At 40.9% G+C, this 26,607-nt stretch overlaps 2 protein-coding genes across 5 annotated transcripts in view; one reads left to right on the top strand and one right to left on the bottom strand.

Annotated features, from left to right (window-relative positions):
- Nucleotides 1-22,264, top strand: part of LOC119559373 (tyrosine-protein kinase Src42A) — a 79,159-nt gene extending 56,895 nt beyond the window's left edge. The window contains exons 2-11 of one of the 4 annotated variants that reach the window (XM_037872413.1): nucleotides 105-3,680; nucleotides 18,917-19,038; nucleotides 19,127-19,211; nucleotides 19,296-19,374; nucleotides 19,664-19,690; nucleotides 20,194-20,362; nucleotides 20,425-20,583; nucleotides 20,748-20,925; nucleotides 20,991-21,157; nucleotides 21,229-22,264. In XM_037872413.1, the coding sequence (XP_037728341.1) occupies nucleotides 139-3,680; nucleotides 18,917-19,038; nucleotides 19,127-19,211; nucleotides 19,296-19,374; nucleotides 19,664-19,690; nucleotides 20,194-20,362; nucleotides 20,425-20,583; nucleotides 20,748-20,925; nucleotides 20,991-21,157; nucleotides 21,229-21,437 (4,737 nt within the window). In that variant the 5' untranslated portion in view covers nucleotides 105-138 and the 3' untranslated portion in view covers nucleotides 21,438-22,264. The remainder of the gene's footprint in view (nucleotides 1-104; nucleotides 3,681-18,916; nucleotides 19,039-19,126; nucleotides 19,212-19,295; nucleotides 19,375-19,663; nucleotides 19,691-20,193; nucleotides 20,363-20,424; nucleotides 20,584-20,747; nucleotides 20,926-20,990; nucleotides 21,158-21,228) is intronic. The other 3 variants (XM_037872415.1, XM_037872414.1, XM_037872416.1) reach the window with 3 other exon arrangements.
- Nucleotides 22,265-24,557: 2,293 nt separating this feature from the next.
- On the bottom strand, nucleotides 24,558-26,418 carry LOC119559471 (actin-42A). The gene is made up of 2 exons (XM_037872583.1): nucleotides 26,268-26,418; nucleotides 24,558-26,055 (listed from the first exon to the last, which is right to left on the bottom strand). Exon 2 carries the CDS (start codon nucleotides 26,031-26,033, stop codon nucleotides 24,903-24,905), a length of 1,131 nt encoding a protein of 376 aa, XP_037728511.1. The 5' UTR covers nucleotides 26,034-26,055; nucleotides 26,268-26,418; the 3' UTR covers nucleotides 24,558-24,902.
- Between the last annotated feature and the right edge of the window lie 189 nt (nucleotides 26,419-26,607).

The raw sequence follows: 26,607 nt of genomic DNA, 5'->3' as shown, positions 1-26,607 counted from the left end.
AGCAAGATCAAGCAATCAGTGGAGCATAGAAACAGTAGAGAAATCCCCAAGGCAACCAAATCTTTCCCAGTTTTCTAGTACTGAAACGTTTTCTCTTCCCACAGCCGCTTACTACACTTATCAATACGAGGTGCCATTATGACGGCCATGCCCGTAGTTTGGTGCACCGATCCCAATTCGGTGAACAACAAGCCCACAGCCTTCGCCTTGCACGGAATCCAGCTGCAGGGAAATGTGACTGAGAAGCAGGTCCACGCCCTCCGTGAGCTGGTTAACGCCGCCGCCGAAGGCCGTCTCATCCTGCCCTCGGACGGCACCTTCACTCTTCTAGACAGCGGTCTTAGCATCGAGAGCTCAATCGTAGAGCAAGAGTCTTGCAGCTCGATTAGTACCGGTGAGCTTGATCCACTGGCTCAACCGAAGAGTTCCAAGAACACATACATCCTTATGCCCGTGAGCAAGGCGGAAGGCTCCAGACACGGAGGAGGTACATTGACCGGAGGCGGAGGAGTGTCAGGACAGGCGATTGCAGCTGCTGCCGCCCAACTAGAGTTCCTGCTGGAGCCGAAGTATTTGCCCACGCTCGAAGCCAATGGGGACGCGAAAGCGAATGCAGCAGTGGCTAAGGCCGGAGCGTCAGGGGAAGTTCTGTACGAGTTCCTATGCTGCGCCAAGTGCATGAACGCGCAACGGACTGGACCTACTTGTACAGGGCGGCGCTTGCTACGCATTTTGAGGACCTGCAGCAGTGGAAGTGGCAGTGCCAGTGGCTGTGTCAGTGGCAGAAGCAACGACTACGAACCGGTCAACGTCCCAGCTACATGGCAGCTACAAGTGGATCCTGTCAACAGCATTGCCAGCAAGTACACCCGGCGACAGCAGCGACATAGGCAACATTGCACCGTCTCTATGGGCATCGCACGTAATCGCACCCATCGTCATCACAAACTACCCATGCACAGTGTTAAAATCTTTCATAATCGTAGCACTTATATGCCAGCCACTAAAGCAACAGGAGCAATGACAATCGCTTGTCCGGCAGAGTGCTCTGTGGGCGGCGAGGTGTCAATAATTCCGATTCCGAGTTTAAGCTCGAATCCGATTTCGAATTCCAAACTCAGCCAGCCGACACCGGCGCGATCTAGATCGGTGACAAAAACATTGAAAACACTGTCGGCAACATCTCTGGCCCCATACGCTGTGGCAAACAAAAATCGTGATTTGGCGAGCGGTGACAAGACTGAGAAATCCGCAACAACCATGCTGTCCGTGGTGCCCGAGGAGTCGTCGCCACACCCCGCAGACGGGCGCGATCTGATCAGCTTTGACGACGACCAGACGCAGGTGGATGCTGAGGTTGAGGCTGTAGGCCAGAAGTCTGGAACTGCTATAGACCTGCTATGCGCCCCCAATGAAGAGGACAATTTGTTGGCCCTGCTAGATACCCCGCCAGCCACTCCGAACAAGCCCAGTTCCCCTGGAAGCAACAACTCGAGCCGCAAAACCAGCTTTGATTCCACAAGCACCCTCAGCTCCATGGACTCTGGGTTTATGGAGATGCAGAACAAATTGGATGCCTTGGCAGCAGCAGCACCGACAGCAGCGCCTTTGGGAGAAGCAGCAACTTTGTCGTCAAGCGGCGAGCAAATGGAGAGACGCAACTATAAGGAGTGTCTAACGCAGTCGCGGAACCGCCGAAAATCCTACGAGGAGTTCAAAGCCATGTTTGTTGAACCCGTGGAAGCATCCATTTTAACGTCCATGCCACCGCTGGTGGCAACAGCAGCGGATGACGCAACACCAGCTAGCAACACCGTGATGCCACTTTCTTCCATTTCAGAACAAGAAACCACAGGCATCCGGGGTGTGAGAGGCAAACCGGATTGCGCAAACGAGTTTCCCGCCAGTGCCGATGAAATGGATACCGGTGATAGTGACTGTGATGGTGAAAAAGCTGCTGCTGCCGATGGCCATCTAACAGCAACAAAAACCACAGCAGCAGTACCTTTAGTCAGCAACACCACCACACAGGCGCTTCGAAAAAATTCGGATTTTCTATCGCAAATTCTCGATCATCAATTTGCGGCTAAGGAGCGAGCAAAGGCGCATAAGCGTCGCACTTCGTACGAGGAATTTAAACGTCTTGTTAACGAAATCGAGCCACTGGAATGCCAAGACGCCCCACCACTCGCCTTGGAGTCTGTGGTCGCATTGAGAACTGCAGCAGAAATAGCCACCTCGTCGTTAAAGCGCCAGAACTCGCGGCAACGTAAAAGCTTCGCCAGCTACTTTCTGCCGCGCCGGCACTTTACAAAAGAAGAAAAGACTGACAAAGAGAACTTCTCCCGGGATCTAAATGTGTTACCGCAAGATAAGCACCTGGCGGTCAGCAGCAAACTGCCGCCCTACAGGAGCAACAGCAATGACAGTTTGGGGTCCCATTATAGGCGCAACTTTAAGATCTACGACAAGCTAGTGTACGGCACTATCTATGATATTATTCAGCGCAAGAATGATATATACCAGAAGTACGATAAGTACATGACTTACGGCACCATCTATGAGATTCTGCACCGGAAGTCCTCACAATGTGGCGACCGGTGGCAGCGCAAAAGCCTTAGCTCCACCTCAGAGGGCCAGCGATCCTCGGCGGACGTTATATACGATATCGTCCAGAAACGGGAGCGTGAGAAACAGCTTCAGCATGGTACTCTGGAATGCCTGGATCCGATCAAAGTATCCACGTTCGGTCCTTACAAATATGGAACGATCTACGACATCCTGCAGGGCGAGAAACTTGATGCTAGTCTTGGCAATAGTAAGGCAGATTCCAAGCCAGCATTGGCCAAAACAACGCGCTTCGTGGTTAGCCAGGTAGAGGAGCCTGCCCAGACGCCACCGACGGAACAGCTGGAGTCTAGTGCCCCGGATCGGTGTGTTGCGAAGCCCAGCAAGCCACACAAAATGCGACGGCTGTCCCACATCCTTAGCTACAGTCGAAACGCTGGGGAGGATCCCCATAATACGGCTGTCAAGCAGGAGGCCAAACAGAAGCGCACACAGGCCAAGAGGCGGATCGGGGTCACCAACCTGCTGCTGCCACTGGACTCTGAGGAGCTGTATACCCGCATTATCGCCCAACAACGAATGCTTGAAAAGAAGCATTCTCAGGACCCACAAGCGGATAGTGGCAGCGAGGCAGATCTGTGCCCTCGCAATGCATTGACCAAGTCCAGCTCGCTGGACGCCATCTCCCTGTCGGTGGCAATTTCGAATGAGCCCTCGCCCTCTCCCCCGCGTCCCCGTCGCAGCCTTAAGCAGCACCGCTGCCTCCACCAGCGTCAGCAAATACCTTTAGCCAAGAAGCACTCGCTGGATAATTGCCTTCAAATGGTGTCGGCGATGCCCAGCCGGCAGCCTCTTCGTCGCTGGTCAAACCAAACTGCGTTGAAGTGTACCTGCCAACACGATGCCGAGGAACTTTCGCTGACCGCCAATGAGAAATCCCGCTCGCTGCCAACCGCTTGCTCCGCTCCCTACTTTCATACGTGTGCAAACTCAAGTTCAGTCGATCAGAGCGCGACCACAACAAAGTCCTTCAAAAAAACAACGATAGCCAAGAAAGGCAAATCGCGTCGACTTTCAGAATTTACGCGCGGTGAATTTTTAAATGAAAAATCGTAAGTTTAGCCTTCAACTACAGCCGAACGTCCCTCGTTCACCTGCCCTACTCCTCGTCGAAAGCTATTTTAGCGTTTTAAAATAACATTTCTGATACTCAAAAACTACCAATACTGGGAGTTATTTGAGTCTATTTATATGTTTTTATTTAAATAATGCACTAGCGAAAATTTAACTTGTCAATTTAAATCTTGCTATAAAGATATGAATGTGTAAGGTTAATAAGGAGAGGGATTTAGATATCTATTTTGGTGGAAGTCCGGACTGGTGATCGCAAAAATCGATATAATTTCAACCACGATTTCTTTACACAATAATTATACCCGTTACTCGTAGAGTAAAAGGGTATACTAGATTCGTCGGAAAGTATGTAACAGGCAGAAGGAAGCGTTTCCGACCCCATAAAGTATATATATTCTTGATCAGGATCACTAGCCGAGTCGATCTAGCCATGTCCGTCTGTCCGTCTGTCCGTCTGTCCGTCTGTCCGTCTGTCCGTCTGTCCGTCTGTCCGTCTGTCCGTCTGTCCGTATGAACGCTGAGATCTTGGAAACTATAAGAGTTACAATACTGGGATTAGGCATGCAGATTCCTGAGATTCCTGCGCAGCGCAAGTTTGTTTCAAAAGAGTGCCACGCCCACTCTAACGCCCACAAACCGCCCAAAACTGTGGCTCCTACAGTTTTGATGCTAGAACAAAAATTTTAACTGAAATGTATTGTTCTCATCAATACCTACCGACTGACCTAAAAAAAGTTTGCCACGCCCACTTTAACGCCCACAAACCGCCCACAAACTTCAAAAAATCGTAATTATGAACGCGGATATCTCGGAAAATATCAAAGATTGAGAAACGAGATTTCAGATTTAGATTCCGTAGGCTTGAGCGCAGCGCAAGTTTATTACGCGAATATGCCACGCCCACTCCAACGCCCACAAACCGCCCAAGTCTGTGGCGCCCACAATTTTCATGGTAGATAAAAAATTTAAACTGAAATGTATTGGTCTCGTCAATACCTATCGATTGATTTAAAAAAAACTTTGCCACGCCCACTCTAACGCCCACAACGCTTAAATCTGTCTACCGCCGGTAGGTGGCGCATTTGCTGCTTGCATATCTCCATTTTCCTTTGCTCCCTTTAGCTGAGTAACGGGTATCTGATAGTCGAGGTACTCGACTATAGCGTTCTTCCTTGTTTTGAATTACAATTTAAAGCAATTGTACATTTCTTATTCTATAATGTTCCACTTCAGAATAGGGAATATTCAAAAACTCTTCTGAACTGAACTACTTCGTTGGCCAATAAATTAACGGTAAATGTCCCATAGAATATAAAAGATTATTAACGTTAACTTGATGTTGGGACGTGCTTGAATGTTTCTCTCACAGGCACTTAAAAAAAACACTTGTGATTACAACGCTTAAATCGAGTGACGCAATTAGACCTCGAGGAAGGGGGGAAAAAAATCATATTTGCCATTTCAGCTATAAAGAATTTATTTACATTTAGGGTTCAGCTTCCCGATTTGGATGAAGTGATCTTCCAAACAGTGATATTTGGTTCTGCCTTTTCTTTTTTGCGTTCTCTCTAATCTCATAGATTTTACGGTAATACTCTAGTTTACGGTCCTCACCCCCAAAATTCGCGAAAATATTATCCTCGACGAATTCTTAAGAATTTACATGAAGAAATGAAGGCGCGGTCTGCCATGGTTCTCTTGTAATCGAATTTCAAAGTTACGTGTTTTGCTGTAAAAATAAAGTAGCCTTTTCACAAAATATATTGGCTTTTCAAAGATTTTTTATAAAAATCATGTAGGCTTTTGAATTTTTGTAAAGCAACTAAAAAATGTCTGTGCCAGTCCTGCAACGTTGCTTTCCGGAGTTTCCTTCCTGAAGAAACACAAATCCCACACCACATTAATTCACGGCATCTTCACAGCGATGGCCAATTTATACAATCCAAAGATAAAATGATTTGATGTATGTAAAAACTAGGCATATAATTTATTATAAAAATCGCTCGATTTTTTTTTAAATCTATGCCCAATTTATTTTGGACGATTTTTATTCATTTTTACTTTTACGAATCTTTAGTTTTTTTTAAACATACGTCAAATATATTCTCTTAAATATATGTTTATTTAGGATTTAGCCGATGCAGATCTTGAAAGTAATTAGTTGATTTCTTTGATTCCCGATATGATATGGAGGTGCGGAAAAATGTTGATGATTAAATAAAAAAAAACCATAAGAATTAGATAGTGTATTATTTAATGCTTTACATAGATTCAATTTGTCTGCAATCACGACTTTTTCATAGATCGCGGTCCATGGACTACTGTTGGCTCCTGTAAGTCAACAACCGCGATTTCTTCAGACTCGCTTTGAAAAGTTGGTCATCGATGGTCACGCGATTTCTTAAGTAATCGCGGTCTATCGACGATATTTAATTCGCGGCTGTGGGGCCTGGCCTGCTACAAAAACAATTACACATTTTTGTCACATTATTTAGAATGCTTATTATTTTGACAAGTAATAAAAAGCCATTAAGGACGAGTCGATCTAGCCATGCCCGTCTGTCCGTCCGTTTCTACGCAAACTAGTCTCTCAGTTTTAAAGCTATCGGGCTGAAACTTTCCCAAAAGTCTTATATCTTTTGCAGGTAGTATATAAGTCGGAACCAGCCGGATCGGACAACTATATCTTATAGCTCCCATACGAATAATCGGAAAAAAATTATATCTTTGGTGTTTTTTAACATATAACCTCCTATGCGCTTGGAAATGACATTTTTTAATTAGTTTTGAATTTCGAATAAAATTTTATCAAAATCGGACGACTATACCATATACACTCATGGACAATATAATAGGTGTGAAGATATTTTTTTTTTAGTATCGATTTAAATCAATATAAACATAACATTTAATATGGAGGCGATACTTTTTAATATGGTCACAATGTTTCGGTAGGAATTTGGTGAATTCCCGGAATTATGTAGCTGCCATAGGAACGATCGGAAAATTGGTGGGAAAATAATATGAAACAAATTATAGTTTCGGTGTTTTTTAGCATATAACCTCCTTCGCTTGGAAATAACATTTTTTAATTAGTTCTGAATTTCGAATTTAATTTTATCAAAATCGAACGACTATATTATATAGCTGCCATAGGAACGATCGGAAAATTGGTGGGAAAATAATATGAAACCAATTATAGCTTCGGTGTTTTTTGACATATCATCGTACACTATTGGGATTATCATTTGTTGTACTTTTAAAAATTTTGAATTAAATGTAATAATTATAACTGCAAGGGTATAGAAACTTCGGCTTGACGAAGTTAACTTCCTTTCTTGTCTTCCATTGAAATTGTTGCTCAATGATTTTGCTTTATAGAAGACAAATTTTTTTCTTTTGCATTTAAAATTCAAATTTGTTTCTTTCCTTTCACTGTCATTACCATGAATTTAAACCCAAATTTGCTGTATATTTTTAGTATTTTGGATCAAATTCCTACCCATTATTAACCCCCTATTTCTACACAAGTACAACAGATTTGTATACATAGGCTGGGGTGTTGTAGGCCTTGAAAACTATTTTGTATGGAAATTGTTGTTGGAACTGCTCACACTTTTACTCTTCAAACGTTTGCAACGCAATTGATGAGTACCCTAAATAAGCAAAACACTCATTATCATAGAAAAGGCTACTTTATTTATTATTAACATTGAAATTCGATTACAACAGAACCATGGCAGACTGCGTTTTTATTTCCTCATGTAAATTATTAACAATTTTTATTTTAGCATTAGCCACCTAAAAACGTTTTCTCGCGTGTCAGAACTTAGAAAAAACGGTTTCTCGAGTGCCGGCTAACATTTCTCGAACAGAAAAAGTCCCTGCTAAGCGATTTTGGCTTTCTCGAGCCTCAATGCGAGAGCTAACTTTGACAGGGACTCAGACTCCCTGTTAAGTCTTTTTCGACTCGATAAAATGATAGCTATTTTCACAAAGCTTACTAAGATAAAATTATATAATAAACATAAACAAAGCCTAAAAAGTTGATGCAATAATCAAAGCAAGTCCTGTGTTTTCCCTTAACAGCTTAAATTTGTGATTAACAGCACTATGTAATTGTTTCTCGTTCAGATAAATTAAAGGCGTCGAGAAAACCGATTTCCTTTACGACAACTTTATCTGGTCTTTAAGTTTTTCGGACAAATAGCTATCAGGGACTTGGCAGGGACTCGAGAAACCTGCCCTTAGAGACCTAGCCATAAACTATTTTTCTAGAAAAGTGACTACATTATACGTATCTGGAACTTGATAACATGCTGGTCTTCCATCGCACCGGACAAATAAATCCGGATAAATAGGTATTGGAATTACCCCGCTCACAAGCCTAGCATTAAAACATGATTTATCCATGAAAACCAAATCTATTGCTCCATCCGGACCAGACAACGCCCAGCCAAGACATGCCTTGCTATATTTATTTTTAGATGCACCGAACTGGTTGCTTTTCCAGCTCCTCGTTGTCCGCAGTGATTTGGAATTTGTGCAGCAAGTTTTTCTGTGATGTATGCTGCGTAGGCAATCCTGTCCGGACAGCAGACTGCCTCAATTAAATGAGTCCCACGTCCAGCAGCTCGCATATCAGAGCCAAGATGTAAACTCCATTTGAGTAGCCACATTGTTATTATTCAATGCATTTCAATGTGTGCTCTTTTAATCATCATGTCCCAGTGCGATTGGCGCCAACCAACAATTTTACGTGGCTCCAATTGCTTTAACTTGAATCGGCTTGGCTTGGTTTGGTTTTAAAAATAGACAGATGCTTCGCCAGCCAGTTGTGGCTCACAACGGTCAATTGTCGAGTGCGGCTGCAAAGTTAAGAGTAGCTGCATTGCCAAGCTGAAGTGACGGAAATCAATTGTTGCTTGAAAAAACTCATACAACTTAGAAATTTTTTATTTCATTTAACCTTTTTGTATATTATTAGGTGTGATTTGAATATAATCCACCAATTATTGTATCGGTGTAATACATCGGTGAACAACGGTAACGGGCATTGCGATATTTACTATATTTCTGCCAAAAATTGTTGGATTTTCATTTTTTTTATATTTCGTTTAGGAGGGTACATAGACAAGCACTTTTCCTTCTTTTTTTTTTAATATTTACATAATTTGGTACATTTTTGATACATGTTTGCTCAGTAATATAAAAATAAATTTCAAATATATATAAAACACTACAACTTGCTCCCTTAGGAAGACAAAAGGGTACCTGAAACTTTAGACGCGATTAACATGTTTTGCCAAAAACGTCGTTGCGCTGACTTGGACTGAGTTTTCAACCAACTTAAACTAGTATACCCGTTACTCGTATAATAACAAGGAAGAACGCTATAGTCGAGTACCTCGACTGTCAGATACCCGTTACTCAGCTAAAGTTACCAAAGGGAAATGGAGATATGCAAGCAGCAAAGCGAGATTGAAATGCGCCACCTATCGGCGGTAGACAGATTTAAGAGTTATGGGCGTTAGAGTGGGCGTGGCAAATTTTTTTTTGGGTCAATCGATAGGTATTGACGAGACCAATACAGTTTAGTTAAAATTTTGTATCTAGCATGAAGATTGTGGGCGCCACAGAATTGGGCGGCTTGGGGGCGTTAGAGTGGGCGTGGCATATTTGCTTAACAAACTTGCGCTGCGCACAAGGCTACGGAATCCAAATCTGAGATCCCAATTCTCTATCCTAGATAGTTTCCGAGATATCCACGTTCATATTAACGATTTTTTGAAGTTTGTGGGCGGTTTGTGGGCGTAAAAGTGGGCGTGGCACTCTACTGAAACAAACTTGCGCTGCGTAAGAAGCTCAGGAATCTGCACGCCAAATGTCAATAGCCTAGCTCTCATAGTTTCCGAGATCTCAGCGTTCATCCGGACAGACGGACAGACGGACATGGCTAGATCGACTCGGCTAGTGATCCTGATCAAGAATATACATACTTTATGGGGTCGGAAACGCTTCCTTCTGCCTGTTACATACTTTCCGACGAGTCTAGTATACCCTTTTACACTACGAGTAACGGGTTTAAAAAGGTATATTAGATTCGGCGGAAAGTATAAGACAGCCAAGTCGAGCCATGTCCGTCTGACCGTCTGTCCGTATGAACGCTCAGATCTTAGAAACTATAAAAGCTACAATGTTGGGGCTCAGCTAAGATTCCTGCGCATCGCAAGTTTGTTTAAGCCAAGACCCACGCCCACTTTAACGCCCACAAACGCCCATGACGCAAAAGTCTTTCTGGCTTCCACATTTTTGAAGACTCTTAGTGAAAACTGAAATGGATTTTATTGATCAATACCCATCTAAATGCAGAAAATCGTACCAATCGTATCATTATTTTGAAAGTTATGAGTAACTTAGTTAATCAGGGTTTTTCATGGTCAGTAGTACCGCTACCGACCGCTAGGTGCCGTGGCGCTGGCATCAGTGGTGTGTGCCGCGCTAGTTTTATATTATTTGAAATTTGAAACAGATTAACGGTTTTTTTAATTGTTTGTAATTTATTGGCCTTATCCTTGAACCATTTAATTTTTAGTTTAAATTTCATATCCATTTTATAAAAATTTTACTACATTTCACTAGATGAAAAAAAAGAGAGATCGATATGGTCTTTCAGATGCCGTTATACAACTTCAAAATAAATATACCTTCGAGAAGAGGCGAAAAGCTTCGATGTTAACATTTAATAAGTAATGACCATACGCCCGTATCTAGCCAGAACATCGATAATGACGTCACAGTCAGTAGATAAGACCATAAGACGTAAAATCTTATGGTCTTATGGTCTTATCTACTGACTGTGACGTCATTATCGATGTTCTGGCTAGATACGGGCGTATGGTCATTACTTATTAAGCATCGGTCCGTTTTTAAAAAATGTTGTCCTGCCGGTAGGTACAAGCTGAATAAAACAATATGTATTTTAAATTTTAATCAATAAAAATGTGATCGCCACCATTCTGGGCGGTTTGTGGACGTTAGAGTGTGAATTACAAACCGCCCAAAACATTGATTCCTACAGTTTAAATGATAGAATAAAACTGAAATGTATTGCTTTCATCAATACCTATCAACTGACCCAAAACAATTTTGCGAATATAATTCTCACAAGCCGCCCACAACCTTCAAAAATCTTCCTCAAAAACGCTGATATTTCGAAACTATAACAGCTAGAAAGTTGGGTCTTAACATGTAGATTTTAGATATTCTTGCGCAGCGTAAGTATATTTTAGCAGGCAAGCCACGCAAGTACTTACTAAATTTTATACGGTTCAAGTTAGCTTTTATACTTTTCGAGATCTTAGCGATCATAAGGGCGAACGGACACACGGACATTTGTATTTCGACTCGGCGAGAGATCCTGATAAAGAATATAAAAAACAAAAAAAGTTTCAAGATTTTGTTTCTTTGACATAGGGCTTAAGGTAAAGCTGACTTTGGGCAAATTAAAGCCAGCTCAATTTCTTTTGCATTGAAGGAATATTTTGATGCAGTTTATTTTATAGTATTTCTCATTTATTTTTCATAAACACGTTTATGGTTTGGTTTAAAATAAAAGGCGGGACGGACCTTGTGAAGAAGATTTCTGGTATACAACAGGTAATATTTTAAAACTGTTAGGACCATTCGGGAAACTGATTGGACAGAAATTAGGAAATGCAAATATCAGGCAATGCAATATCATCGCCAAGCTGAACAGTTCACACCTTCGCTTACTCATACTCGTGACGTGTTAGGAACTAAACCGAACCGCACCAACCCCTTTCAAAGGTATCCGCTAACAGACTGCACAAACAATGTCTGCGAAAACCGCCATGACCTGCTTGAATGCATTTTAATAATGGCACCTCTAGAATGGGGAATACAGAGCGACCACGACAGCGGTTGACGAGGCCAAACCGTTGCTGGAATCAATTCGAACTGGCAACGCTAATCGTGTGGCCCAACTGCCTCAAGTGAATGGAAACGGCTCGAGGAAACTAGTCCAAAAGGCCCAGCCAAAGGCTCTAGGGCAAACAAGTGTCAATCAGTCTACCCGGCCTCGTCTATAGGCCAACTAACTATACGGCCAATGAATTGGAGCAAGCTCCTCCTACACAGTTGACCGATTGACTCACCATTTAATCCAATTTTAACTCTAATGTGCCTATGCCCATGCACAGTGCGCTCAAGTTACTAACTAGAACGAGACAAATATGTTTCGACTAAGATCATACATGCATCTTGCCATCGCCGTTTCATTAGCCATGGCCAAAAAAGGCCAAAAACCATGTTGAGGCGTAGACAAATTATAGTCTCAAATATTGTTTTTCATATTATTAGACAAAATCGATTAACATGGGCATGCCAAGATTAAAACAAGAAAGAACGCTATAGTCGACTATCAGATACCCGTTACTCAGCTAAAGGGACAAAAAGGGAATGGAGATATGCCAGCAGCAAAGTGATATTGAAATGCGCCACCTACCCGCGATCTCAATATATGGTTATGTGGGCGTGGCAAACTTGGGTCTATCAATAGGTTTTGACGAGACTAATACATTTCAGTTACAATTTTTTTTCTAGCATGAAAATTGTGGGCGCCAAAGGCTTAGACGGTTTTTGGATAGGTATTGACGAGACTAATAAATTTCAGTTAAAATTTTTTCCTAGCATGAACATTGTGGGTGCATCAAACTTTAACAATAAATGTAAGTAATTTAATTTAATGTTTAAATCTACTATAAGATTGACACCTTGCATATCCGAACTTGTTTTGCTTTAATACTTTAATACTAGATCGGCTAGTATTCGTTGTGGAAGATGGTGAATCCAGAGGAGGTATCATGATTTTTGCGCTTCTCGTTCTGCCTGAACGACTTAGCTGCTCCTATGAGCTCCAACGGAATGCCTGTCGTCGACTTGTCTTGTGTATAATTAAATCATGTTGCATATTTATGAAAGTCATGCATGCATATAAATGGGTGAAGCACACCGAGCCAACTCGACCAGGCCAGGAGCGTGTCTATAAAAACGTTCAAATGGCTAGCAGCCTCTACAAGGAGCCACGGATCGGACCAAACCCCTGGCAGGGCCCTTATGACGTCTAATAAACGTTTACTGGCGTAATAGACACGTGCTGGCGATGATTTAACCTCCCCTCGCTTATGCCCCTTTAATCAATCCAACTACATGCAAACACCTTCCATACTAGAGCATGTTCAGACAAGGCATCACTCTGTTGACTAGAAGATGGCTAGATTACTTTGTTGTAGCTTGAAGATGGCTGCTGCGTCGGACAATGATGTGATGCAGGTGGGGTGGCAGCTAAAACTTATCGTAAGACGCTTCGTTGCCTTCTGAGCAAACGGACATTGAATTGAAATTGGGCTGTCTGGCTGACTGCGAAAGACAAAGTCCTGTTAATAATAACTAGTTACTAACTAGTTACTAGTTTTGCGAAATCAGAACTGAATTGGTTCATGGCTAGAGTGCATAACTACTTAATCACCTTCTGTCCTGGCATTTTTCGGCTGCAGAAGTGGTCGTAAAATTAGCTTTAACTATTTAAGATCCGAAACCCATTCCACGTAAGTGTGTACATCAAAAAGAAAAATCTTCCCTTTATCCAAGTTTGTTCGAGGAGTGGATAACCCATATAAAAGCAAACACATATCACGACATTGTTATTTTTCGGCTCTCAGTGTGTTGCGCAGACTAAGCTACTCTTTTTTCAACATCCGTTATCTGGCATTCGCCACGAACTTCAAAATGTGAGTCGGGGTATTATGAAAGAGATCTGTCACTCGCATCTGTTAATTTACCACTTCGCTCCCTCGATAAAAAGATGAAGAGAGAGCGAACCGAAACCACATCCAGTTACGTTTCTTCATTAAGGTCAATGTTAATGCTGCGTCAAATGAGATTGAAATGGATCGAGTTTTGACAGTTTAGCAGAGCTATAAATCGTTGCGAATTGATTACAGGTTTTGCCGGCAAGTGAAACTGAAGATGATATTTTCATTGTTTCACTTCCATTCAAGTTTGAATCCACTACTCAATTACCACGTTTATTATGCAATATAATAAACAAAAGCACATTCTAACGAGGTAAGGGGTCGTGACGATCGATTTGTGTATCACTCGTTATATTCGGACCACCACTGCAGATTTTTATACCCGTTACTCTTACTCTACGAGTATAGTATGCTAGTACTACTACTAAAGTAAACTTGATTCGACGGAAAGTATGTAATAGGTAGAAGGAAGCGTTTCCGACCCCTAAAGTATATACAAGGGAGGTCAAAAGTATTTTCACAAAAAAAAAGTTAAATGTACTCATAATTTGAACTTACATCTTGTTAACTTTGGCATCAATGGAAAGGTAATTTAAATGCCGTTTGAGTGATACAATACATTTCTTAACCCATTCAGTACTTATTGAAAAGGACGAATTTGTGTGAAAATGTCCTTTTTGAACTTTTTTCCTCGACTTGAAAACTTAAATTTTTTGATGCAAAAAGTTTCTTCAAACAAAATAATAGTAACTGCAAAAAGAATTTTTCAAAAATCATTTTGCTTATATTTTTTATGATTTTTTGAAAATGCTTAGAAACTTGCATTTGAGCCATATTTTTCTCTTTTTCATACAAATTTTTTCCGACATTGTCACCTTCAAAAAATCTTAAAAAATATAAGCAAAATGATTTTTGAAAAATTTTGTTTGCAGTTACTATTATTTTTGTTTGAAGAAACTTTTTGCATCAAAAAATTTAAGTTTTCAAGCCGAGGAAAAAAGTTTAAAAAGGACATATTCACACAAATTCGTCCTTTTCAATAAGTACTGAATGGGTTAAGAAATGTATTGCATCATTCAAACGGCATTTAAATTACCTTTCCATTGATGCCAAAGTTAACAAGATGTAAGTTCAAATTATGAGTATATCTAACTTTTTTTGTGAAAATACTTTTGACCACCCCTGTATATTCTTGATCAGGATCACTGGCCGAGTCGATCTAGCCATGTCCGCCTGTCCGTCCGTCCGGATGAACGCTGAGATCTCGTAAACTACAAAAGTTAGAAAGTTGGGATTTCCAATTTAATTTATTTATTTATTTCGCCAACAGTTGGTACCTTAACTGGCTACTTGTCTATTACTAAACTAAATACTAAGGGACGAAAGGTAATTTTAAAGGGTTTTCTTAAATAATTCTCTGGGGGTGCATGAGCCCAGCCGCATGTGAGATGGAAGTTTGTTCCAGTAGAACAAGGCTCTACACAAAGGCTCATTAAAAGCATAGTTTGCTCTATAGGCCGGAATAAAAAAAGGTTCAAATGACCTTAAAGACCTACCAGGTACGGAAAAGCTTATGCTACTCAGCAATGCAGGGCAGTCATTTTGGAGCACAGCGGGTCACAAATAAACACTAGTGGGCTAGTTGTTCTACGATCTTGTAGGGAAGAAAGGTGCACAAGACGACATTTCCCAGAGTAAGAGGGAACCGGGTCATTAAAGTTTAGAGAAAGAATGGCAAAAGGTAGGAATTTTTTTTGAGCACGCTCAATACGATTGATGTGTGTAGTACCAGTCGGACTCCAGACAAACGAAGCATATTCCACTCTGGACCTAATGAACGAAGAAAATAGGCTTAGTTTCGTGTACGGATCTTTAAATTGCGTGGAATTTCGTTTTACAAACCCATACATAGCGTATGCCTTTGGAATTATGTAATTTATGTGATAAATGAAAGTAAATTTGGTATCAAACATAACTCCTACGTCCAGGGCTTCATTTCTTAAGGAAAGAATATGGAAATTGGTGTGTAGATTTCTGAGCTTTTTACGCAGCGCAAGTTTCTTTCAGCAGGGTGCAACGCCCACTCCAACGCCCACAAACCGCCCAAAACTGTGGTGGTTTTTATGCTAGAAAAAAATTGTTAACTAAAATGTATTGGTCTCGTCAATACATCGATTGACTAAAAAATAAGTTTGCCACGCCCACTCTAACGCCCATAACGCTAAAAATCTGTCGGCGGTCCACATTACCATTTATTAAGATGGCGGGTAAGTGGCGCATTACAATCTCGCTTTGCTGCTTGCATAGCTCCATTTTTCTTTTGTCCCTTTAGCTGAGTAACGGGTATCTGATAGTCGAGGTAATCGACTATAGCGTTCTTCCTTGTCAATTCTGCGGCTATATATAGTTGTAGCCTTCACACACTCTCCTAGTGCGATTCGTCAATACGTGGACTACCGTCCACAGTGTTATTGTTTTACTGTAGTGGCATTTCACAGCTCATGAAATTGTTATTAAAATTGTTATGGAAATAGCACACAAACACTAGAGGCAGAACAGAAAAGCACCCCAATAAATATGAAGCATCCAGGATTATTTTGCTGGGGAAAGCAAAGCAAATAACTCCCGAAGGTGGCCGATGGTCGGTTTTAAACAATCTATTTTTTTTTTACTGTTCTTTTAAAAAAGACAAAAGGGAACAAAGAAGGAAAAGCGCGGTTTTTCTCGTCTCTGCATTTTTCGTCAGTTTTAATTTCAAAAAGCGAAGTTCGTGACACGATTTCAAAAAGTTGTTTTTTGCCACGTTTACGTTTTTTACGTTTATATTTTCAGTTAAGTGTAGTGTGTAAGTTAAATGTAGTTAATGTAGTTCAATATTAACACAGTAACTAAAGCTTACATACGTACATAAGTCCGAGTTTCAAATTACATAATACATTGTACATACAGTGATCGGCATAAGTATTTTGACAAAACAAAAGTTAAATATACTCATAACTTGAACTTACTTCTTGTTAACTTTGGCATCAATGGAAAGGTAATTTAAATGCCGTTTGAATGATACAATACATTTCTTAACCCATTCAGTACTTATTGAAAATAACTTTTTTATATGAAAATTTTAAGGTCATACTCTCACCCCATTTAAGGTATGCTAGGAGCGTTGCATTGCGGTGCTTTTTAGAAGTGTTGAATTTAAACAACAAAAATTAAACCCGATGTTGCCGATGGACGTTTTTTTCGGTACAGTTTGCTTGACAAGCAAATAATAAGGACAAAATGGAACATGCAAGGAAGCGCTCGGCTTTTCTCGTCTCTTGCATTTCTCGTCAGTTGCGTTTTTATACCCGTTACTCGTATAGTAAAAGGGTATACTAGATTCGTCGGAAAGTATGTAACAGGCAGAAGGAAGCGTTTCCGACCCCATAAAGTATATATATTCTTGATCAGGTTCACTAGCCGAGTCGATCTAGCCATGTCCGTCTGTCCTTCTGTCCGTCTGTCCGTCTGACCGTCTGTCCGTCCGTCAGTCTGTCCGTCTGTCTGGATGAACGCTGAGATCTCGGAAACTATGAGAGCTAGGCTATTTAGATTTGGCGTGCAGATTCCTGAGCTTCTTACGCAGCGCAAGTTTGTTTCAGTAGAGTGCAACGCCCGCTCTAACGCCCACAAACCGCCCAAAACTGGCTCCTACAGTTTTGATGCTAGAGTATAAATTTAAACTGAAATGAATTGTTCTCAATACCTATCGATTGACATACAAAAAAGTTTGCCACGCCCACTTTAACGCCCACAAACCGCCCAAAAACTTCAAAAAAATCGTAAGTATGAACGCGGATATCTCGGAAACTATCAAAGATAGAGGATTTCAGATGTAGATTCCGTAGCCTTGTACGCAGCGCAAGTTTGTTATTCGAATATGCCACGCCCACTCTAACGCCCACAAACCGCCCAAGCCTGTGGCGCCCACAATTTTCATGCTAGATAAAAAATGTTAACTGAAATATATTGGTCTCGTCAATACCTATCGAAATGTTGCCACGCCCACTCTAACGCCCACAACGCTTAAATCTGTCTACCGCCGGTAGGGGGCGCATTTTAATCTCGCTTTGCTGCTTGCATATCTCCATTTTCCTTTGGTCCCTTTAGCTGAGTAACGGGTATCTGATAGTCGAGGTACTCGACTATAGCGTTCTTCCTTGTTAATTCTGAAAAGTGAAGTTTGTACCTCTTGTTTTCAAAATGTTTGTCCCTCTCTGCCACCAATTTTACATTTTCACAGGTAAGTTAAGTGTAGATACTGTATATCAATATTAAAACAAAAATTGAAGAAACATATCTGCAAAAGCATATGTACAAAAGTGTAAAGTACAAATTACATAATACATATTTACAATTGAACATTGTACAAACGAAAAACAAATTAATTAAGTAAAAAAATAATTATTTGTATGTACTTTGTACATATATATGTACTGTGAAATTGTGCCAAAAAAAAAATTGTATATTCGTATTATATGTACATACACATGCATATAAATATATAATATTAAATTGGCTAAATATCTAGCAGAACCGCAAAAAAGTGATGGGTACACCATGCTGGATTACGAGAAGGACGTTCGGCAAGCTTTTCTGCGACAGAAGAATACACTTTTTATAACTATAAGATGAAGTGCGCCCAGAAGAGAGCAACCCCCGAAGCAGGAGCCGTACAGAAGGAGAGCGATATTAAAATAAAAAAATAGTTGTGCAATTAAAATCTTGTTTTATGTATTCTTCGGGGAAGCTTACAGATATTTATTTTTTGAAAGCATAAATGTGCATTCTTGGGTAAAGTTTACAGGCGCATTTAAAATAAATGCGTACTGGATGTATTTAATAGGTGCATATAGGTGCATTCCTGGGTACAATTTACAGGCGCATTCTGAATAAATGCGTGCCATACAGGAGCATTTCAAAAAAAATTCATTTAGGTGCCCTTCAAAATGCATGCAAAAGATACCTTCTTTTTTGTCCCGCACCCATGTAAATAGAATGGAAGAGTTCATTACTTTTGGTACACGTTTTTGGTGATCATTTCACAATGACTGGGATGAAATAGGGAGTTCACAATCTCCAGCACGAACTAGATAAGACACATACATAGATAGAAAGTATCTATAGGCCTCCCGCGCGATTACAGCGTTCCCCCCTTTCGCCGCTTTTCTATTTTAAAGCAAGAGGAACTGGGGGCATACAATTTTGTAACCTTGCTAGAGCGGTTTCCTTAATAAAGTCACCCGGTTTATGACAAAACTAATCTTTTTTTCTACATATTTTTCACTTGTCTGCCATACTAATAATTTCCTTCTCGCCGATTTTCTATTTAATTGCAGCTGGTACTTCCGCAAAATCAAACGTATTGAGGCTGAGAAAAAACTTCTACTGCCGGAGAACGAGCACGGTGCATTTTTAATTCGAGATTCCGAAAGCCGTCACAACGACTATTCGCTATCAGGTGCGTGTCGACCTACGCATACAATTAGCGTTATCGTGCATTACATTTACGAGGTATTAATATGGTTGTGTATGAATGCTTTTTGCAGTGCGCGATGGCGATACGGTTAAGCATTATCGCATCAGACAGTTGGACGAGGGCGGTTTTTTCATTGCCAGGCGCACAACATTTAGGTGAGTTCCCATAAGCTGGTGGTCCGCGGACTCGGAGCCCCAGTAAACAGCAGCACTGACACCTTTTTTCACTCGTCCAAACAGAACCCTCCAGGAGCTGGTCGAACACTATTCGAAGGACTCGGATGGCCTCTGCGTAAATCTCTGCAAGCCGTGTGTCCAGGTAAGCTGACAAGCGAATAGGGTCGCTGTAGACATTATTTGCTTTGGTTTAATCGCGTATTATAAATCCGACTTGCCGCCAAATGTGTGGATGCGTGGAATGACAAAATTTGCATTTGACATTGTTATGCCTTGGTTTGTTTATTTCGAAATGTCCAACACGTGTATACTAAAGAACTGTTTACATTTTCCTTGTATTTGTTTCATTTTTCTTTAACTAACACCAAATTGTGCCTGTAAAATAACAACATAAAACGACAACCAATCCAACTCGAATTCAAATTCAAAAGACAAATTCTTTTTCGGGTGTCTTTGAGGTAGGAATATCTATCTAAAGCTTTGTGCTGTGTGTTTATTTCCCATTAACACAAAAGTACCAAAACCATAGCCCATTCTGTCACCGCCAATCAACACAACTCACAATAAATCAAATTATCCGATCATATTTCATTAAAGTACAATAAACTTAGTGCCGAAACAAGGAGTCAGTGTTCAAATTACATTCGGGACGATCCCTGGCACATGACATCCCCCTTTTTTTGCACTTAACAGTGATATCGACAGGTTAAAACTAATCTTTTGCACTCTGACTGTTTTGCTTTGAACACCGAACTAAGACCCTCCCCTTTACTCGCATCTGAGCCAGCTAATAAAAAAGAAACTTGTAATTTGTAAATAAGGCCGAAATGTACGCTAAAAATTCATTACTAAATTGGCACTATCATTTATTCAAATTAAACACTGCTGCGCCTGAAAATGTGCAATAGAAAGGCATTTGCTAATTTATTTCTTTATCCTCCATGTAACAATCGCATCACAGATCGAGAAACCTGTTACGGAGGGACTTTCGCATCGCACTCGCGATCAGTGGGAAATCGACAGAACATCCCTGAAATTTGTGCGGAAACTGGGTTCAGGGCAGTTTGGCGATGTCTGGGAGGGACTATGGAACAACACGACACCTGTTGCCATTAAAACTCTGAAATCTGGTAATTTTGCTGCCGACCAATTGCCTGCAGTACGGTGTATTGATGTATGATTCTCCTTTTAGGTACAATGGATCCCAAGGACTTCTTAGCGGAGGCTCAGATCATGAAGAAATTGCGCCACACCAAGCTCATCCAGTTGTATGCGGTATGCACTGTGGAGGAGCCCATTTACATAATCACAGAGCTGATGAAGCATGGTTCCCTGCTGGAATATCTTCAAGGTATGCCAATCATAAAACTAAATGGATGAGTTTACCCCAATATTTTGGCTGGTTATATTAACCAAAACTGTGTACACCTTTCATGCTACGCAACTTGAAACAACCTACATATCGAACGCTTATCACGACATGTCAATTGCTTATTTCTGTTTTTTATCTCTTAGCCATTGCAGGCAAGGGTCGTAGTCTCAAAATGCAAACTCTGATTGATATGGCAGCGCAAATAGCAGCTGGAATGGCCTACCTGGAGTCCCAAAATTATATCCATCGAGATCTGGCGGCACGCAATGTGCTTGTTGGTGATGGCAACATCGTCAAGATTGCTGACTTTGGCTTAGCCAGGTAAAGGAAGCAACTTAGGGCGTACAAGTTAATTTCATAAGTTAATATGAATCTTCATTGTACAGGCTCATCAAGGAGGACGAGTACGAGGCACGAGTGGGCGCCCGCTTCCCCATAAAATGGACGGCTCCTGAGGCTGCAAACTACAGCAAATTCTCAATCAAATCTGATGTTTGGAGCTTCGGTATTTTACTCACAGAGTTGGTCACATACGGACGTATACCATATCCAGGTGAGTCATTCAGCTGCCTTCGAAATGTACAATAATGAAACAATATAATCAACTGAATTCCTTTTGGTCAGGCATGACCAACGCCGAGGTCCTAACGCAAGTGGAGCACGGCTACCGTATGCCGCAACCCCCCAATTGCGAGCCGCGCCTTTACGAGATTATGCTGGAGTGTTGGCACAAGGACCCAATGCGCAGACCCACTTTTGAGACGTTGCAGTGGAAGCTGGAAGATTTTTATACATCCGACCAGAGCGACTATAAGGAGGCACAGGCCTACTGATAAATGCTTTACGGAATCACGGAAGCGGCCAGCAGCCGTGACGATAAGCAAGACAGCTGCAAATAATCGCCGGGAATCCCAAAACGGACAATTTTTACTAAGTTACTTACTTCAACTTTTCATAGATTTTCTACTACAGCACACTCTAGACTTCGGTGTGCTTGTTTAGGTAACTCCATAAGATACGATTCATGTTATTAGCGTTTAAGCTAAGAAATAGTTGCAAAAGTGGAGTGCAATTTCAAAGGACTTTCCATCGGGACATTCTTTTTGTTGTTTATTATGACAAACATACTGATACTTGGTCGAATTAATACCTCCTGACATCCTTGTCGTATTTTTTGATTTATATATCACATGTATTATTATTCATATAAAGCATATAGCATAAATATAAATAATCGAACACTTTTATATATATAGATATACAAGCGTATAGTCAGATGTATGCGGAGGCCCCTTTATATTCAAATTTCCTGTTTTTCACTAGTTTATAGGTCAAGTTGAAAACGATAATTGCAGCGTGCAAATACAAACGAATAATTCGCTTTTAGTTAATTCATTAAATTCGTGTCTTACCCCAACTCTTACTCAACATTATCAACGACATTATATGCTTTTTCAGATATAGAAAAGTAAAAAGCAACACAAACGCCAATCATCAAGTGCTAGCTATACGTTACTTGCCGTGCGCAATGCTAAATTCATATGATTATTTTTTTAGGAATTTAATTGTAATTTGTAATCACATATACATATACGAAAACATGTACATTTAGAACAAAGAAAATAAATTTCTTCCCTTCACTTATAAATATAAAATCGAAGCCAATTCTCTGAAATGGAATTGCAGGGATGTGATAATCGAAAGAATGATCGTTGCAGAGAAGTGCGGTAAGGAGATATTTCCAACCCTATATACAAGGGTGGTCAAAAGTATTTTCACAAAACAAAAGTTAAATATACTCATAATTTGAACTTACTTGCTAACTTTAGCATCAATGGAAAGGTAATTTAAATTCCGTTTGAATGATACAATACATTTCTTAACCCATTTAGTACTTATTGAAAAGGACGAATTTGAGTGAAAATCTACTTTTTGAACTTTTTTTTCTCGTCTTGAAAACTTAAATTTTTTGATGCAAAAAGTTTTTTTAAACAGAAATAATAGTAACTGCAAAAAGAATGTTTCAAAAATCATTTTGCTTATATTTTTTATGATTTTTTGAAAATGCTTAGAAACATGCATTTGAGCCATATTTTTCTCTTTTTCATACAAATTTTTTCCGACATTGTCACCATCAAAAAATCATAAAAAATATAAGCAAAATGATTTTTGAAAAATTATTTTTGCAGTTACTATTATTTTTGTTTGAAGAAACTTTTTGCATCAAAAAATGTATGTTTTCAAGTCGAGGGAAAAAGTTCAAAAAGGACATTTTCACACAAATTCATCCTTTTCAATAAGTACTGAATGGGTTAAGAAATGTATTGTATCATTCAAACGGCATTTAAATTACCTTTCCATTGATGCTAAAGTTAGCAAGAAGTAAGTTCAAATTATGAGTATATTTAACTTTTGTTTTGTGAAAATACTTTTGACCACCCCTGTATATTCTAGATCAGCATCATTGGGCGAGTATTTGCCGCCTTGTCCTACTGTCGTCTGATTGGATACCTTTTGTAAGAACAATTTAAAATGGGGAATTGGAAAAGGTTTTTGCCATTGGTAATTTGGTATTCATAGTTTCACGTATGAGATTTTAAAATTGCATTAGAAAACATTTGGTTCTAATAAATTCTTTTACATGCTATAACTGCTTTCGTATAATAGTACTTGCCAAATATCTAGTTTATTATTCATTTTATTCAAAGCTTACAACTCCTTAAGTTTTCTATACATTGCTTGGGTGAGTATTTTTGTAAGGAGTTAGGAGAGAGCTTCATTCGAAAAAATACGTGGACTATAAATCTGAATATACAGATATGCACAAAGTATTCAAGTATGTTTTTATATATTCCATAAAGTCCCTCAAATAACTTGAATCAAAACATAGAGTTTAGGGAACCTTATGATTTATTTAATTCGGTGCTCTCCATGCTATATATGTAAGAATGGTTATTCGTACACGAATCGCGTAGATATGTGTATCCAATAACATAAAAAAACTCATATTTAATATGTAAAGAAGTTCTATTACAAGAAATAATCATATATACATATATAAGGAGTATAAGGATATAATTTGGACTCATATTTAACAAAGCCGGTAGCCGCGTGGTGTGAGTTTCAAATTCATGTAAGCTACAAACTTAGAAAATATGCTACCCCGTTTTGACAATATATATATAAATAAAGAAAACAAATATTTTTTAAAAACATGATTTATGACGTACATACATATATGGACAGTGTCAGTCCCGTAGTCACTGCTTACTAGTCGACTTGAGGCCATACTTGATTAAATTTGGTCAACTTGATTCTCCGGCCAGATCGCCAGCAGATTTGTCAGAGTTCCCCTAAAATGTCGTTCTTTACGTTTCATTACCAAAGTGACAATGGGAAGCCCGACCCCGCCCATAAACGGACCTAGGCAAACACAATGCCAATTGATGACAACAAAAACAACTCCAAACATTTATAAGTGAGTCAACAATGCGGCAAAGTTTTCGCCTCGAGTTGCGAGTGCGCGTTCGATTTGTATCCATTATTTCCTTATAAGGTAACGCTGCTGCAGTTATTTTTGAGGTTTAACTTGCAATTAATCAACGTAAAATACCGCTATGTCTGGGCGGGGTCGCGCGATAAGCGGAGCGAGTCTAAACTGAATCACACTCGTGCACAGATATCCGTTTTGTCGGAAATCGCAGACAGAGCTGACCAATTGTTTGTTATCAAGACCCTTCCTGGAAACCAATGATGGCTCGCATCTGACTCCAAATCACCAAGTTTGCTTTTTGTATAAGTACTTTATCGCAGCTGACGCCCTCGCAAAAACATGGCAGTAGAATAAGCGCATAGCTATCTAAATATCAATGCCACAGACCCGCTTAGTCATTTATTAGCCAATTGCTAGCAGTGCCATCAAAAAATGATGTTAACAAGGAATTTTTCAGTTCTTTTCGTCGCTTTATTACTTAAAAGCTGTTACAAGTATTTTAGTGGTATGGTATGTTTTATTTTAGTACATATGTAGGAATGCATGAAGTAAAGAAAATTAGATATGAATTGATTTTATAAACGCCAATGGGCATATGAACTTGAATTTCGAATAAAACGGTATGTAAAGCTGATGCGTACGTGTATAATTGTGCACAAAATTAGATGGAATGCATTCTTTTGGAAGGAGCAGGAGAGTTGTGCGCTTGCTCCCGGTATTAATGTACTCGTGCCTTATATTTCCGACTCCCGCCCTTTGTCTGTAGTGGGTGTATTCGGTTTGGCACGACCACGCCCATCTTTGCTTAGAAGCACTTGCGATGGACGATGGAGGGGCCGGACTCGTCGTATTCCTGCTTCGAGATCCACATCTGCTGGAAAGTGGACAGCGAGGCCAGGATGGAGCCGCCAATCCAGACGGAGTACTTGCGTTCCGGCGGGGCAACAATCTTAATCTTCATGGTCGATGGAGCCAGCGCAGTGATTTCCTTCTGCATGCGGTCAGCGATACCCGGGTACATGGTAGTACCGCCGGACAGAACGGTGTTGGCGTAAAGATCCTTGCGAATGTCCACATCGCACTTCATGATCGAGTTGTAGGTGGTCTCGTGGATGCCACAGGCCTCCATGCCCAGGAAAGAGGGCTGAAAGAGCGACTCAGGGCAGCGGAAACGCTCGTTTCCAATGGTGATGACCTGCCCGTCAGGCAGCTCATACGATTTCTCCAGGGAAGAACTGGATGCAGCCGTGGCCATCTCCTGCTCGAAATCCAGGGCCACGTAGCAGAGCTTTTCCTTAATGTCGCGCACGATTTCGCGCTCGGCGGTGGTGGTGAAGCTGTAACCGCGCTCGGTAAGGATCTTCATCAGGTAGTCGGTCAGATCGCGGCCGGCCAGATCAAGACGCAGAATGGCGTGGGGCAGGGCATAACCCTCATAGATGGGCACAGTGTGGGAGACACCGTCACCAGAGTCTAGCACAATGCCCGTGGTACGTCCGGAGGCGTACAGAGACAGCACCGCCTGGATGGCCACATACATTGCCGGGGTGTTGAAGGTCTCGAACATGATCTGGGTCATCTTCTCACGGTTGGCCTTAGGGTTCAAGGGAGCCTCTGTCAGCAGGACTGGGTGCTCCTCCGGGGCGACGCGCAACTCGTTGTAGAAAGTGTGATGCCAAATCTTCTCCATGTCGTCCCAGTTGGTCACGATGCCGTGCTCGATAGGGTACTTCAGAGTGAGGATACCACGCTTGCTCTGCGCCTCATCGCCCACATAAGAGTCCTTCTGACCCATTCCAACCATCACGCCCTGGTGACGTGGACGGCCCACAATCGAGGGGAAGACAGCACGCGGTGCGTCATCACCGGCAAAGCCGGCTTTGCACATTCCAGATCCGTTGTCGACCACCAAAGCTGCAACCTCTTCGTCACACATTTTGCTGCAGATAGATTGATATCTACAAAAGAAAATAACGCCGGATATGTACACTCGAATCAAGGAGACTAAGCAGCGGATTCTGCCGCAAAAGAAAACTGCAGGTACAGCCATAGAACGCAGTCCAACCTCCACTCCACTCCACTCCACCATTCATAAAACATGCAGGCGAGCGGAGCGGAGAGAAGGACTCACGCACCCACAAATGAACAAAGAGCCGGGCAGAAACCTTACCTTTTATGGAAATATGTAAAGCTAGAAGGTTTTAGTTATCCGCTGCGCACTCCAAACACAATGACAGACGCTCCAAGATTGAATTGACCGACGCCTACTTTTTCGTTAAAGTGGTTGAAAAGCAGTGAGACCATCTGCGTCCAAAAATAACATGGTACTCAACTATTGGAAAATACTGTAAATCCACTACGAAAGGAACGGAACTAGTTTCTCGATTTTTAGTTTGCCTAGGCTTAATTTATTCTGGGTATTCCTGTTAAATATGCAAACAACTGTAAATAGTTATAAAATTTTTTTAAGATCTGTGTAAAACTCAAACAATAAAAATACATAAACTGGA

The sequence above is a fragment of the Drosophila subpulchrella genome, unplaced genomic scaffold (assembly GCF_014743375.2).
Source record: "Drosophila subpulchrella strain 33 F10 #4 breed RU33 unplaced genomic scaffold, RU_Dsub_v1.1 Primary Assembly Seq24, whole genome shotgun sequence".
Classification (NCBI taxonomy): Eukaryota; Metazoa; Arthropoda; class Insecta; order Diptera; family Drosophilidae; genus Drosophila; species Drosophila subpulchrella.
This window is presented reverse-complemented; position numbering and strand designations above follow the sequence as displayed.

Excerpts from the sequence above, each read along its gene's own strand:
- LOC119559471 (XM_037872583.1), bottom strand. The coding sequence starts at position 26,033 with ATGTGTGACGAAGAGGTTGCAGCTTTGGTGGTCGACAACGGATCTGGA.